The following is a 16,125-nucleotide window of genomic DNA, read 5'->3' on the forward strand; positions in this document are numbered from 1 at the left end:
TGGAATGAGACTAAGGGAAGGAATGAGTGAGATGAGAGTAGCTGGTACATCTGCTAGTGCTAATTCAGGTGGGGAAAGATGGTGAATTGCCTTGAGCAAGTGATCAGGAGCTGCTGAAGCCATGTATGACTAGTGGTGTGTGTGGGTGGATTGGATTGGGTTTGGATTTGGGTTCGGGTTAGAACGAGTGAGGGAAGATGTTGCATGCAAAAGTGAGGATGGTGAAGCATGAGCCTTGGAGCAAGATGGGGGCAGTAGCAGAGATAGAGTGTGACCGAGCTGACAGAGGATGGTGACTCCCATCCTGCTGGAGCAGAGAAGGTTATTCATTTTCTTGCTACACTACTACGTAGTCCTCTGGACCATTGAAACCATACAGAGTCGGGTGCCAACCTCAGACAAGGCTGGCAGGTCTGGTGTTGTGGCCTCGTCTTCTGGTTCTGGGACAGAGAGGTGGCTCCCCTCTACAGTATTCCACCTACCTGAAATTTCAGCTGCACGTTTGGGAACGGTGCACCAATGTTCACTTCTCAGCTGTGCCCAGGATGAATGTTCACAAATAGGCAGGGCAGCTTCAGACTGGCAGAGTTTGACTGGCTGCAGGAACTCTGGCATCTTCTCAGCACTGTTGAATATTCCCGCCTACAGCAAGTGGGGGAGTAGTGGGGAAGCTGCGTGATCTGGGGCATGGTACGTTATTTTGGATGTTAGCTTGAAAGAAAACTCACCAGGGTTTGAAAAGTGAGACAGTCCATGCAACTCAACAAGAAAGACAATGCATTTCTGGTAAGATTCAGACCACAATGTCTCAACTGTAATTGACCTTTCTTTCCAAGTCATCTCAAGAACATGACACTTGTTTATCTGTCAGTTTGCCCTTACCTGTTCAGAACTATAATTCCTGTAAAATACGCAAATAAAACAAATTGTGCAATTATTGTGCTATTGTTGAGTCACTCTCTTTATGCGATATAGATGTTCACTTCTTCGAAAAGCCCTACAATTATTATTGCAACTCTTTTCTCTACTTTTCAAAATCTAAAACAAATACTGAATTGAACACAATCATTCGGTGTGTGGCAACTAAACTTTGAGATATGGGTACAGTCAATCATCGAATGTTTGATATCAAAAGTTTAATTTATTCTGAAAAAATAAGTCATTATATCTTTGAAATATGTGCATTTTGCTTTATTTCACTAATTTTTCAAAATAACTTTTTTGCTGGAATGTAAGAGGTTGAGCAGTAATGTTATAGAGATTTCTAAAGTCATGATGGGTATAGATAAGGGTATAGTTAGCAACTGTCCTTTCCCTCGGTTGGTGAATTTCAAGACGAGGGGACATATTTTTAACGTGGAAAGGGAAACACCTTAAAAAGACATGAGGGGTGTTTGTTTTTTAAAAAGAGTGTGGTTCGTGTGCGTAATGAACTGCCAGAGGAAGTGGTAGATGCAGGTACAGTTACAACATTTAAAAGATGTTTAGATAAGTACCAATAACAAATGTATGGAGGGGTATGGGCCAAGTGCAGGCAGGTGGGATTAATTTAGTTTGGGATTATGGCAGGTATGGACTGGTTGGACCAAAGGGTCTGTTTCCATATTATATGACTCCATAACTCCAGTCTCTTTCATTCAGTTTTCTTTAGTACATTCTTATAAGATTCTTTTCAGTTATGAGCTGTGCATTGATCATCAACCAATGTGTTTTTTTCCCTGTCAATAAGGTTAGTAAATGGAAATTTTTTCTCCACATCCTTCTTGTGCGAGCTGGAGTCTTTGATATGACTGACCACACCACTCTCTGCAGCACTTCTTCTCTCCATTCTTATTGGATGGAATACCACTTGCCTGGTTTTTTCCTTCTCTCTCTAATCACAGCCACCATATCACTTTTTAAAAAATATTATTCCCCTTGTGATGTGGGCATCATTGGGTGCTGCCCATCCCTACTTTCCCCTGAGCTAGCTCTTATAGAGTCATAAAGAAATGAAACAGACCCTTCAGTACAACTTGTCCATGCTGACCAATTCTCCCAAAATAAACTAGTCCTACTTGCCTGCGGTTGACCCACATCTCTGTAAACCTTTCCTGTCCATGTACCTGTTCAAATGTCTTTTAAATGTTGTAACTGTACCTGCATCTATCACTTCCTCTGGCAGTTCATTCCACTTATGAACCACATTCCGTGTGAAACAATTGTCCCTCAGATCTCTTTTAAATCTTTCTCCTCTCACCCTAAAATTATGTCCCTCAGTTTTGGGATCCCCTACCCTCAGGAAAAGGCCTTTGCTATTCACCTTATCTTTGGCCTTCATGATTTTATAAACCTCTATAAGGTCACCCTTCAACCTCCTAAGCTGCAGTGAAAAATGACCTAGCCTATCTCTGTAACTCAAACCTTCTAGTCCCGGTAACATTCTTATAAATCTTTTCTGAATCCTCTCCAATTTAATAATATACTTCCTATAGTCGGGCAACCAGAACTGGACACAGACTCCAAAAGTGGCTTCACCAATGTCCTGATATGCCAACATGATATAGAGTCATAGAGATGTACAGCACGGAAACAGACCTTTCGGTCCAACCTGTCCATGCCGAGCAGATATCCCAACCCAATCTAGTCCCACCTGCCAGCATCTGGCCCATATCCTCCAAACCCTTCCTATTCATATACTCATTCAAATGCCTTTTAAATGTTGCAACTGTAGCAGTCTCCACCACTTCCTCGGGCAGCTCATTCCATACACATACCACCCTCTGCGTGAAAAAGTTGCCCCTTAGGTCTCTTTTATATCTTTCCCCTCTCACCATAAACCTACACCCTCAACTTCTGGACTCCCAACCCCAGGGAAAAGACTTTGTCTATTTACCCTATCCATGCCCCTCATAATTTTGTAAACCTCTATAAGGTCACCCAATAGCCTCTGACACTCCAGGGAAAACAGCCCCAGCCTGTTCAGCCTCTCCCTATAGCTCAATTCCTCCAACCCTGGCAACATCCTTGTAAATCTTTTCTGAACTCTTTCAAGTTTCACAACATCTCTCCGATAGGAAGGAGACCAGAATTGCATGCAATATTCCAACAGTGGCCTAACCAATGACCTGTACAGCTGCAACACGACCTCCCAACTCCTGTACTCAATACTCTGACCAACTCCTTCACTCAGTGTTCTGAACAAAGAAGTCAAGAGTGCCAAATGTCTTCTTTACCACTTCACTTGAGACTCAACTATGTTTCTGAGCCCTTAGATCTCTGTTCTACAACACTCCCGAGGACCCCACCACTAACGGTGTAAGTTCTGTTTCTTGTTTGTCTTTCCAAAATGCAACACCTCACATTTCTCTAAATAAAACTCCATCTTGCCACTCCTCGGCCCATTGGCCCAAATGATAAAGATGCCTTTGTAATCTTAGATAACCTTCTTCATTGTCTACTTTTCAAACAATTACAGTCCATTTGGTCTAAGTAGACGCACAATTCTATAGGGGAGGAAGTTCCAGGATTTTGACCCAGTGACTCTGAAGCAATGGTTAGACATTTCCAAGTCAGGATGGTGAGCAGCTTAGAAGGGAACTTGCAGGTTGTAGTTCCTATGTATCTGCTGCCCTTGTCCTTCTAGATGATTGTAGTGGTGAGTTTGAAAGGTGCTGCCCAAGGATCTTTGGTGACTTGCTGCTATGCATCTAGTAGGTGCCAAACATTACCACTACTGAGTGTCGGTGGTGCAGGGAGTGAATATTTATGGATATGATGGCAATCAAGAAGCCTGCTGTATCATGGTTTGCGTCAAGCTTTTTGAGTGTAGCTTGAGCTGCACTCATCGAGGGAAGTGGAAAGTATTCCATTACACTCCTGACTTGAGCCTTGCAAATGGTGGATAGGTGTTGAGTCGTCTGAGGGGGTGTTACCCATTGCAGGACTTTTAGCTGCTAACTTTGCCATTGTCGCCATATTTTCTATGGCTAGTCCAGAATAGTTTCTGGGCAATAGCAACCCTCAGGATGTGGAAAGTGGGAGATTCAGGGATGACGATGCCATTGAATGTCAAAGAGTGTTAGTTAGATTCTCCCTTGTTGGAAATGGCCATTGCCTGGCACTTGACTGGCATGAATGTTACTTGTCACTTGTCAGCTCAAACCTGGGTATTTTCCAGTTCTTGCTGCATTTGGACATGGACTGCTTCTGTATCTGAGCAGTCAGAAATGGTGCTGAACCTTGTGCAACCTTCAGTGAAAACCCCATCTTCTGAATTTATGATGGAGGGAAGTTCAGTGATGAACAAGCTGAAGATGATTAGGTTATCTTGCTGCAGTGATACCTTCCTGTTTATTCTGATGCTCTCCAAGAATTGATCCTTCCTCCCCTCTTATTTCTCATAAGCATATTGTCCCTTTGCAACATCTCCTGAATGCACATAGTTTGCCATGTATGCTGATGTCATGAAGCTCAAACTCACCATCACTTCTCTCAACTCCCCCACTGTTGTTAACTTATCCAATTGTTTATTTGACATCCACTATGGGATGATCAGACATTTCCTCCAGTCAATTATGAAGCAGAATGAAGGCATTGTTTTCCCTCTTTGCTTCAAACTCTGCTCTCTAGCTACCAACAACATGCATCTCCCTGGCAACTGTGTGAGAGGCAACTAGACCATTTATAATCTTAGGGGCAAATTTGAACCTTGCCATCGCTAAGAGCACCAATTTGTATTGAATAACATCGCGCAACTATGCCCACATCAGCTTATCTGCTGCTGAAATGTTCACATTCTGGCCACAAACCTCTGGGATATCCTACATGTGGCCTTTGTGCACCCTGATTTATTTTCACCACCACTGCGAGTTAGCCTTCAGTGGTTGAGGCTTTATCTTCTGGAATATCCTATCTAACCCTGTACCTCATTTTTCCTTTGAGAAGTTTCCCAAAGCATACCTCCATATTTTATTTTGTATTGCTCCTTTGAAGTTCCTTGGGATGTTTGATTACACTAAAGATGCAATAAAAATATAGACTGTTATCACCATTATTGTTGGCTTTTTAATCTGCCTTCCCATTGAAATTAAAAAGTGTTCAATTATTATGATTGAGGAAAATAGCTTTTATTCCAACTGTCTCTCTTGGATAACTTTATACATGGCAACAGCTTTTCAGTCAAGAATGTAGTCATCGTAAAGAGTGCAAGTGCTGTTTACACTCTGGAGCTGTGCTATAAGGAATATGTCTTGGTCATAGGCAATCTACACAAAATAATTTTAAAAAATGTATCTAATATATTGGGAAAAGCTGGTCAATTGTGAGTGAGAGACACAAACAATTGACTGAAGGGAAACTTACTCACTTTGGTTCCACTGAATTCAGGTTTACTTTAAGCACAAAGCTGCATTTTAAAAAAATCTGGTCAACTTTAATTAGACACAATACTGTACAATTGAACAGGACAACAGTAATATGCCATTGATGATGCTGGATAATCAAGCACAGGCAGAAACTCTCCTTCTACCTATCCCCATGCATGAGTTTACAAAACTCTACACATCAGTTTATCATTGCTCATGCCATCACATCTCCTGTATTGTGCACTTCCAAAAAAACAAGGCAATTCTAATCTTAGAGGTTATCTTAATACAAAATAAGCATTTTTGTAACATTTATTTTCCAATTGCTATAACTTACAAGCACAAGAAAGGTTCCACTTTCCATTCCGTATCTATGTGTCTCCATAACGCACCCAAATTTTAAAATGGCTACTTCAAGCAGACAACAAAGTACATGGTATAATGACATGCAAGCTATTCTATCCCACATTAACAAATACATGGGTCCCTGAAAACAGATTGCCACTGAAAAGAGTCAATTACCATTTATGAAAGTGTAGAATTGCTTTCTTGTAACAAATTTAAGTTTTTACTTATCAGTACGCAGCTCATTAAATATCTAAATGGCTGAGTTTAAAAGACATGCACAATTCAATAATGATTCACTGCAACAATACTTATTTGTAAACGATGGATAAAAATGTGTTCTGGCATTCAGAATGATGGAAAGATAATGGACAACAACACAAAGCCACTTACTGTCACAAAGTTACACAACACCAAAATTCAATATAAATAGCATGCCAGTTCTCTTTCAGCAACTGTAAATGATGATTATGCCTGAATAAACTTCTCTGTCCTCACATTGGAGTAACTGTTCAACTTGCTTGTGGTGAAGTCTGTTGTGCCAGGACTTGTCAGAGTTCTGAAATTGTCTTCTCACCAATAGATTGAGATTCATATTTCAAACTCAAACTTCTTCAGCAACAAATGAGAATCCCTTAAATTCATCCTGATTGATCATCCGGATCAGGGATTCATCAATCGGTGTCAGTACAGGCTTTTCTGTGGTGAAGTCTCGATCAAAGTTATTTACATCCCTGTTTGTTTTCTGACAGAAAAGAGAAACAAGATACATTGTTGTCAGCTGAGCATACCTATCATTAACCAAGCAAAATATTCAACTTTAAGCTTCACTCTTCTCTGGCTGTACGTTCAACAAATGTTTTGTTTGTGATTGAAAGTTGAATTTTTATTCACAGAGCTGAGAAAATTCCAAGAACTGGTTAATTCTAATCTCTGAATTTTTATTTACACAATGAGACTTTCTTAAAAGTTATTTGATGTGAGAGAGCTTACACTCTCCATTTCATATCTATGTTTCTCCATGTTACATTGAAGCTTTAAACTGACAATATCAAGCTGTCAACTCAACTGGAGAGTTCTTAACAGGAGTTGCACCCACTGCTGCAGAAACAACATGGAGGTAATCGCACAAGTGCTGCTGGATGAAGAGGTGATTTGTTACAAAGGCCCACGTTGATGCTTTGGCACTTAGTTCCAGCTGTAAAAGCTAAATAATAAGACGAAAAACAGACATCTAAGCCTTCACCCGTCACATACCCACGCACTCCCCATGCTAACTCTTGATCCCATCCACTTCTCCATGACTTCATAATCTCCACGCTAACCGATACCTCACTACCCACCTTCCATTGTCCCTTCTAACCTCCATGCCAACCAATACTCCTGCTACAATCCCTAATGTCCTCCATGCAAATCTATGCTGCTGTACACACCGTCATGCTCCTCATATTTGCTGAGACAGCACCCCAGTAACCCCTCATGCCCTTTATAAAACTAGCCCCAACCTGGTGCCCTTAAAAATAGACATCATTATCATTAAATGTTGAGAAAGAGTGGAAACTCAAGGTCTTAAGACTACTAACTCTCATAGCTCTAAAGTTTTGAAACAAAACCGTTTCAGCCAGCATTCACCATGGACAGACCTCAGGAGCCTTGGTGAGACAACATAAAGTAAAGTTTTAAGACGTCTATTGATGACTTTGATGTTTTTTTTTACAAAAAAATCATTCTCATTGATAACCTACTCAATTCATTTCACTCATGTGATTGATTCTTTAAAATTACAGATTTGGGACTATGAATACAAAACATTTATAACCACTTAAGGCTGTCGGTCAAAGTGTGGACTTACAGTCCCGGTCCCCCACCACCGAACTCTGATAATGATAATCTGCACAATCTAACAGGCAGCAATCATCCTAGAATGTTAACCCTCAAGATCATGGCTGCAGACAGCTATCAAAATTGCATTTGTTGATTGTTTTCAACCAAAGTTTGGTTTTCTTTAAAAACATTTAAAGAGCTTATGGATTTAAAGTGCTTTGATAACTTGAAACGTGAGCAAATGTGAGGTCTTGCACTTTGGAAAAAAAGAACACAGACATGGACTATTTTCTAAACAGTGAGAAAATTCATAAAGCCAAAGTACAAAAGGATCTGGGAGTGCTAGTCCAGGATTCTCTAAAGGTTGACTTGCAGGTTGAGTCCGTGGTAAAAAAAGCAAATGTAATGTCGTTTATCTCAAAAGGTTTGGAATATAAAAGCAGCAATGTGCTTCTGAGGCTTTGTAAAGCTCTAGTTAGGCCCCATTTAGTATACTAAGTCCAATTTTGAACCCCACACCTCAGGAAGGACATACTGGCACTGGAGCATGTCCAGCGGAGATTCACACGGATGATCCCTGGAATGGTAGACCTAATATATGATGAACGGCTGACGATCCTGGGATTGTATTCGTTACAGTTTAGAAGGTTGAGAGGAGATCTAATAGAAATTTACAAGATAATGCATGGCTTAGAAAGGGTGGATGCTGGGAATTTGTTTCTGTTGTTAGGCAGGGAGACTAGGTCCTCCGGGCACAGCCTTAGAATTAGAGGGGGTCAATTTAGAATGGAAATGAGGAGACATTTCTTCAGCCAGAGAATGGTGGGCCTGTGGAATTCATTGCCACAGAGTGCAGTGGGGGCTGGGACGTGAAATGTCTTCATAGCAGAGACTGATAAATTCTTAATCTCGCAATGAATTAAGGGCTATGGGGAGAGTGCAGGTGAATGGAGATGAAATGCCGATCAGCCATGATTAAATGGTGGAGTAGACTCGATGGGCAGAATGGTCTTACTCCCACTCCCATGTCTTATGGTTTTATGGACACTTCCGCTGCTTTATTAAACATTCATGCACATTCACATCTAGTTTTAATAATTGCAAAGGGCATCTGTCCTTTCTCAAAGGAGTATTGACCTCTCCCATGGAGCTACCTGGAATTCTCCAACTGGGTACTTTCCCAACCACAGATTTTCAGAATGGGCAAATGCCTAAAGCCCATGAATTGCGTTCTGGGCGATACACTTATGAAGACTGCTTGTGTATGAAGGCAGCTGCATTTTCCTATATGCAGCTATCCTCGTGAACTACGAATGTGTAAACTAAAACCTAGCCCTGTTACCACTCTTTCACCAAAGAAAAATGTGTGCGCAGGACTTTGGGGTACACTGTCTGGAATCAGGTTCCTTGCACCATTTTGGATAAGACTTGGAGTCTTTCATCTTCATGAAAATTCAATCCAAACTTGTTGTGTGGCATTGCCCTCAGCAAACTGCCCATATAAGAACATATTAACCTAAACATCTGATCAATGCTATTTTGATGGGAGGTTCATTCATTTGTTTTAAACTAGTTTATGCTAGTTTTAAACAAACCCAGCAGAAAACCAAAAGGGGAAATCCACAGAATCAATGACATCAAGTAATTATGAGTAATGCAGCAGGAAATCACAGCTTATGATGTACAGTAAAACCCATCATAATGCTTTTTGGAAATATTCATGATATTATGCCTTAAAAAACTGATAAGGTTTGAAATAAACACAAGTACTTACCCCTGTGAAATTTTTTAAAATAATTATTCTTGGTAACCTGTACCCACGACAGATATTTAATTACTTTCCAGCTCACATGTGAAAAGCCCATTCAACTGATATATATTTGCAGAGTTATTTATCATGAATTATAGTGAATGAAGATAATAGAAATTAAACTGTAAAGACATGGGAATTTATGATTCCTTACTGTACATGTGTCTTCTTTGGGACCTTTACAATATTTCACATCCCTCATACATGAGCCCAAAAGCAATGAAGTAATTCTTGTATATATATAACCAAAAGAGAAAATGCTTTGACAAAGGGTCAGTTAGACTCGAAATGTCAGCTCTTTTCTCTCCTTACAGATGCTGCCAGACTTGCTGAGATTTTCCAGCATTTTCTCTTTTGGTTTCAGATTCCAGCATCCGCAGTAATCTGGTTTATATATACTTGAGTTAATTGCAAACAATTATTCTTCTATTGATGTTTAAACTCAAATGAATGATAAACCTACAATGAAGATACCTCTACTATGTAAAATTGTAAACTATTTTTAAAGATCAGCAGTGATGCCTCACAGCGTCAGAGACCCGGGTTCAATTCCACCCTCGGGCGACTGACTGTGTGGAGTTTGCACATTCTCCTCGTGTCTGCATGGGTTTCCTCCAGGTACTCCGGTTTCCTCCCACAGTCCAAAAATGTGCGGGTCAGGTGAATTGGCCATGCTAAATTGTCCATAGTGTTAGGTGAAGGGGTAAATGTAGGGGAATGGGTCTGGATGGGTTGCTCTTCGAAGGGTCGGTGTGGACTTGTTGGGCCGAAGGGCCTGTTTCCACACTGTAAGTAATCTAATCTAATCTAATCTAATTTAATCTAAACTGATTTCCCAAATGGTGGGTGAGCCCTTTTTTGCCTTGGTTAAATGCAGCTCACAGTGTGAAAATAGTTCACACCTTTGTGCTTTTCTATTCATTCCCTCTTGGAGAAGCAGAGCAATGGCCATGTTGTAATCAATCTACTATGTTTCTGCAATGGAAACCCTGACTCCAATTGAAGTAAATGGGATGATTCTACTGACAAGATGGCAAAAAGAATCATTTCGGGAAGTGTTTATTCCTCCACTGCCAGTAATGGCAGACCTGGAGCAGCAACATAAAATGATGTCTGCTGATGATGTGGATGACAGTTGGCTACATAAACTTAATATTTCAGAGCTGGTGGCTTGAGTAAATTTGATTAATGGCTGTACAAACTTTCCCAGGTTTGCAGCTTTGGAATAATGTGCACCGCAGTATAAACTAGACAGATTCCACAGCTCTGGCTGCCAAGTTAAATAGAACTACATCTATCTCAGAAAAATGTGACTGTGAAATGAGTGTCTGAGGCAAAATGATTGGAAATGGATAGTCTACCATTCACTTACAATCATTATTAGTAATCTGCCTCTACGCTGTAGCCAACATTCTAAATGCTCCAGCATTTTAAGAAATCCTTCAAATGTACTTGTGCTGAAAACTGCTGGTAACTAAGGATTGAATCTTTGTTATTTTAAATGTACTCCAGAAAGGTGTAGCTATTGCCTTAACAGAGAAAATAAACACAGTAAATGCTTTTAAATCTCATTGCCAAAACATAACAGAGACACATTTTATGATCATTTGAGTGCAAAGTACACTGTGTCAGAAGCAGGAAGCATTAACGCATGAATCATTAAAAAAAGCTAAGTGTGAGAACAATATGCTCTTGCCCACGGTTACCCATGACCACCCTTGCAATATTTTGAAGGCACATGTAAGGAATGCAACACAAACTATTTTACAGCTTGTTAGGAGGACTTACAATTCTGGGTTTGAAAGGTGGCTTCATTTGTCGCTGTTCAAGTGAATCCCAATCAATTCCTTGAAAGAAGGGATGGTTCAGAATGGCCTGCTCTCCACCTTGTGCTGAGACACAGCCCAGCCGTTTGTTTGGATTTTTGATCATGAACTGGTGGAAAAAAAGAGAGGAAAGACAATGAGTTGTCTTCAATTTTACAGCCCGGAACAACCAGAGCTTGGGAAGTAGTTGCACATCATTTTCTGCCAACATTTTCTCCTCTGCTTCTCTGAAAGCAGCAATTTGTACCAAGAGCACATTACTAACTGTCAGCCAACCGCTAAGCATTCTACACAAGTGGCTGATTCCTGTTAATATTTTGGTCTTGATTAACTTTTCTTGAATCCTTTCTTAAGTTCACTTTCAGATTTAAACAAAATCAGGAAGGCTCATAGTAATTTGGTAGATCTTCTACTCCTTGTGGTGGTACTCAGATCTGAAGAACAGAATAGACTCAGGTATTAAGCTTGCTCTTTACGTGGATGAAAATCACACCATACCAGGTTATAGTCCAACAGGTTTATTTGGAAATACAAGCATTTAGAGCGCTGCTTCTTCATTTGGTAGCTGTGGGGCAGGATCTAGTTCACAGAATTTACAGTAAAAGATCATAGTGTCATACAACTAATACGATGTCTTGAACAAACCCACTAACTCAAAATGGTTATGCAATGCTCCAGCACACACTCGGCCACCTCCCCACTTTTCCTTCACCTACACCAGCATTAACAGTTCTCCCAGCCTGTTTCATTCCTCTTGATCGCTTCGTCTCTCTCTCATTTCAGGAGAAAGAAAGCTCACAGTGTGGCAGAGAAAGCCTGACATTGGGATCCTCACCCTCTATGAGAAAAGGATCCTGACCATGACAGTCCCAAGCAACCAACTGATTGTGCCCAAGGCCCCAGGCTGTATCGGAGGCTCCCCTGGATTTATTGTGACAGCAGCCCCTGACAAGAGCAAACACAGAAATTACTGGAGAAACTAGGGAGGTCTGTGGTTGGAAAGCAGAGTTCATGTTTCAGGGCTGGTGACCCTTCTTCCAAACTTCTGACCTTCCGAGCTCTGATGCTGAATGTGTTCTTTATATATTTTATCTCCACGATGTACAACATTCCTCAGAAAACTACGGTCACTACATCCTGAGATCCAGCTCAGTGCCCTGTGTCACCATATGCATGCTCGCAACCTCTCTCTCCATCAGCACTGCCTCATGCTACCTCAGAGCTACCCTGCCACCCAGTTCCACTTCATCCTCTGGCTCATTCAACATTCTAACTTTTTCTTTTCCTTTTAGGCATTAAGGAACACAAGGTGCAACAGCTCAAGAGAAACCTATGCCCCTCTTCCACCCGTCCCCTTCCCTCTGACTTCATCCTTTCTTCTAACCCAACTCCTGTTATGTATTTACTAACCCAACTGACCTTCTGCTCTCTGATACGGAATTTATTCTTCTTAACATATTTCCATTGAGTTTGCTTTCTCTCCACAGATCCTGCCAGACCTGCGGAGATTTTTTTGCAATTTCTGTTTTTGGTTTTGATTCTCAGCATCTGCAGTTCTTTGTTTCTTTGTCTGCTGACAGATGGCTGTCTCCCTTGACTTGACTTAGCCATTCCATAGAAGTACATGCAGTGTGTTTGCCATGTACACAGCAGGCACATGGTGCAGGCGTGGGATTAACATAGTCCAGTGATATACACCCCTGACATAGACCAGTGATATACAGCAAGATGTCCAATACCTTGACTGATCGCAGCTGACTACCAAGTTAAGCTGCCTGGCTTTGTGGCTGCAATAAAAGGTAATGCCAGACAGAAGTATGTAAGTCTTTAAGCTTTGGCTGAGAGGCCAAAGTGTGAAAAGATGAGAGAAGACAATGCAGGACCAGACATCGATATAATGATCATCTAAGTAGGTGCAAAGCGAGTGAGCATTAAGTGAACAGTGCACTCTGATTGAAGCCATGAGGTTGCTGCTTGTCTTTGTGTCTACAATGTCCTGGCAGCAACATTGCAAAGAAGAGCAGAGTGGAGCAGAGATGTGTCCTGTGGCTTCAGGAAGGAAAGCAGCTGAAGGTGGCAATAGCCTAGTGGCATTATCACAAGACTGTCAATCCAGAGACCCAAGTTCAAATCCCACCATGGCAGATGGTGGAATTTGAACTTGATAAAAATCTGGAGACTACTGATAACCATGAATCTATTGTCAATTTTTCAGTAAAAACCTATCTTGTTCACTAATTCCTTTTAAGGAAGGAAACTGCCATCTTACCTGGTCTGGCCTGCATGTGACTGCAGATGCACCAGCAATGCTGGTGAAAGTGAGGACTGCAGATGCTGAAGATTAGAGTTGAGAGTGTGGTTGGAAAGCAGAGTTCATGTTTCAGGGCTGGTGACCATTCTTCCGAACATCTGACCTTTTGTGCTCTGACGCTGAACGTATTCTTTTATATATTTTTTATCTCCATGATGTACAATGTTCCTCAGACAGCTAGTGTCACTGCATGCTGAGATCCACACTCAGTGCCCTGTGTCACCATATGCATGCTGTCCACCTCTCTCTAGGTAATAGTGATTGGTCAGAAAGAAGATAGACATCTCTCTTACCACCTATCTGATCCACCCTGTCCATCTTCCTTCCCAACTATCCGCTCCACCCGCCTCTCTGACCTATCCCTATTACCCCTACACCCATCAACCTATCGCACTCTGAGCTACCTTACCCCCAGTCCCATCCCCCCCTCCCATTTATCTCACCAGCCCCTCGGCTCACAGCCTCATTCCTGATGAATGGCTTTTGCCTGAAACATCGATTCTCCTGCTCCTCGGATGCTGCCTGACCTGCTGTACTTTTCCAGCACTACACTCTCAACTCTGCACAGCAATGTTATTAACTCCTAACTGCCCTCTGGGTTGGGCCAGAAATGTTGGCCTAGCCAACAATGCCATCATCCTATCAATGAATTTTTAAAAAGTATATCCAATGCCAATCTCCAGGGACGGAAGATGTAATTGATCACTGTAATTGATCACTGTACATGGTCATGTCCTGAGATATTGGTTACTGATGTGCAAGACTGGAAGAAGAAGCAGCGAGCTGGTGTCTCACCAGGTACTCAGGTCCACCAGGTTGGAAGAAGAGACATTTTCCCCTCGACGAAGAGAATTGCTTCATAGCCTATCCTGTGCGAGTTATCCAGCTTACTCACTAATGCTGATGTCATTCACGGCCTGGGAAGAGCCTGCCTATTATTCAATAGATATTAATAAATATTAATAAATAGAGAGTTATAAATGGTATCTTTATCTTGAAGTGATGGGCATTCTCTCTTTACTGCTACATATGGACATACTGTATTTCATTGGTGACGTCTAGTTTAGTTTAGCAATGGAAAGGGATAGGTTAGTGCCACAGGGCAAGAGCTATAGATAGGGGAAGGGCAATTATAATGTGATTAGGAAGACATAGGAGGTATAGAATAGGGTAGCAAATGCAGGAGATGGGGACAATCGAGATGTGGAGCTGGTTTAAGGAACAGATATTGCATGTCCTTGATAGGTATGTCCCTGTCAGGTAGAGAAGAAGTGATAAGGTAAGGGAACCGTGGTTTACTAAAGAAATTGTGTCTCTTGTTAAGTGGAAGAGGGAGGCTTACGTGACATTGAGACAAGATGGTTTAGATGAGACGATGGAGAGTTACAGATTAACTAGGAAGGATTTAAAGAGAGAGTTAAGAAGAGCAAGGAGGGAATATGACCATTCTTTAGCATGTAGAATAAAAGAGAACCCTAAAGCTTTCTCTAGGTATGTGAGGAATAAAAGGACAACTAGGGTACGAATAGGGCAAGTCAAGGACGAAAATGGGAAGTTGTGTGTGGACCCTATGGAGATCGGAGAGGTACTAAAATGAATATTTCTCATCGGTTTTCACTCAGGAAAAGGAGAAAATTGTACAGGAGAAGACTGAGATACAGGCTTTTAGACCAGAAAGGATTGAAGTCAGTAAGCAGGAGGTGTTATCAATTCTAGGTGGTGTGAAAGTAGATATGTCCCCTGGGCCGGATGGGATTTATCTGAGGATTCTCTGGGAAGGTAGGGAGGAGATGGCAGACCCTTTGGCCTTGGTCTTTGAGTCGTCATTGTCTACAAGTTTAGTACCAGAAGACTGGAGGATTACAAATGTTGTACTCTTGTTCAAAAAGGGCAGTAGAGATGACCCAGGTAATTATAGACCAGTGAGCCTTACATCTGTTATAGGAAAAGTTTTGGACAGGTTGATAAGATCGGATTTATCGCAAAAATTTGATTGGAGATAGTCAACATGGTCTCATCAAGGGCAGGTCGTGTCTCACAAATCTCACTGAGCTTTTTGAGAAGGTGACCAAGCATGTGGATGACAGTAGGGCAGTTGTGGTGTACATGGACTGATTCGGTTCCACATAGTAGGCTGTTCGAGAAAATGCAGGGGCATGGGATTGAGGGTGATTTAGCAGTTTGGATTAGAAACTGGCTTTCTGAAAGAAGACAGTGAGTGATGGTTGATGGAAAATATTCAGCCTGGAGTCCGGTTACTAGTGGTGTGCCACAAGGATCTATTTTGGGACCACTGCTGGTTGTCATTTTTATAAATGACTTAGACACAGGCATAGGTGGATGGGTTAGTAAGTTTGCAGATGTCACTAAAATCGGTGGAGTAGTGGACAGTGTGGAAGAGTGTTACAGGTTGCAGGGGGACTTGGATAAACTGCAGAATTGGTCTGAGAGGTGGCAAATGAAGTTCAATGCAGATAAATGTGAGCTGATTCACTTTGGGAAGAATAACAGGAAGGCAGAATATTGGGTCAATGGAAAGATTCTTGTCAGTGTGGATGTGCAGAGGGACCTTGGAGTCCATGTACATAGATCCCTGAAAGTTGCCACCCAGATGGATAGTGCTGTTAAGAAAGCATATGGTGTGTTAGGTTTTATTGGTAGAGG

At 41.5% G+C, this 16,125-nt stretch overlaps 1 protein-coding gene across 2 annotated transcripts in view; it reads right to left on the reverse strand.

The window, feature by feature from the left end:
• Nucleotides 1-5,623: 5,623 nt before the first annotated feature.
• The window catches only part of prkcha (protein kinase C, eta, a), a 219,447-nt gene continuing 208,945 nt past the window's right edge, over nt 5,624-16,125 (reverse strand). For both annotated transcript variants that reach the window (XM_043697243.2, XM_043697241.2), the window contains exons 13-14: nt 11,113-11,259; nt 5,624-6,435 (exon numbers count right to left, since the gene is read on the reverse strand). In XM_043697243.2, coding sequence (XP_043553178.1) covers nt 6,295-6,435; nt 11,113-11,259 — 288 coding nt within the window. In that variant the 3' untranslated portion in view covers nt 5,624-6,294. The remainder of the gene's footprint in view (nt 6,436-11,112; nt 11,260-16,125) is intronic.

The sequence above is a fragment of the Chiloscyllium plagiosum genome, unplaced genomic scaffold (assembly GCF_037043375.1).
Source record: "Chiloscyllium plagiosum isolate Xiang-an unplaced genomic scaffold, Cpla_swu_hap1 HiC_scaffold_8, whole genome shotgun sequence".
Taxonomy (NCBI): Eukaryota; Metazoa; Chordata; class Chondrichthyes; order Orectolobiformes; family Hemiscylliidae; genus Chiloscyllium; species Chiloscyllium plagiosum.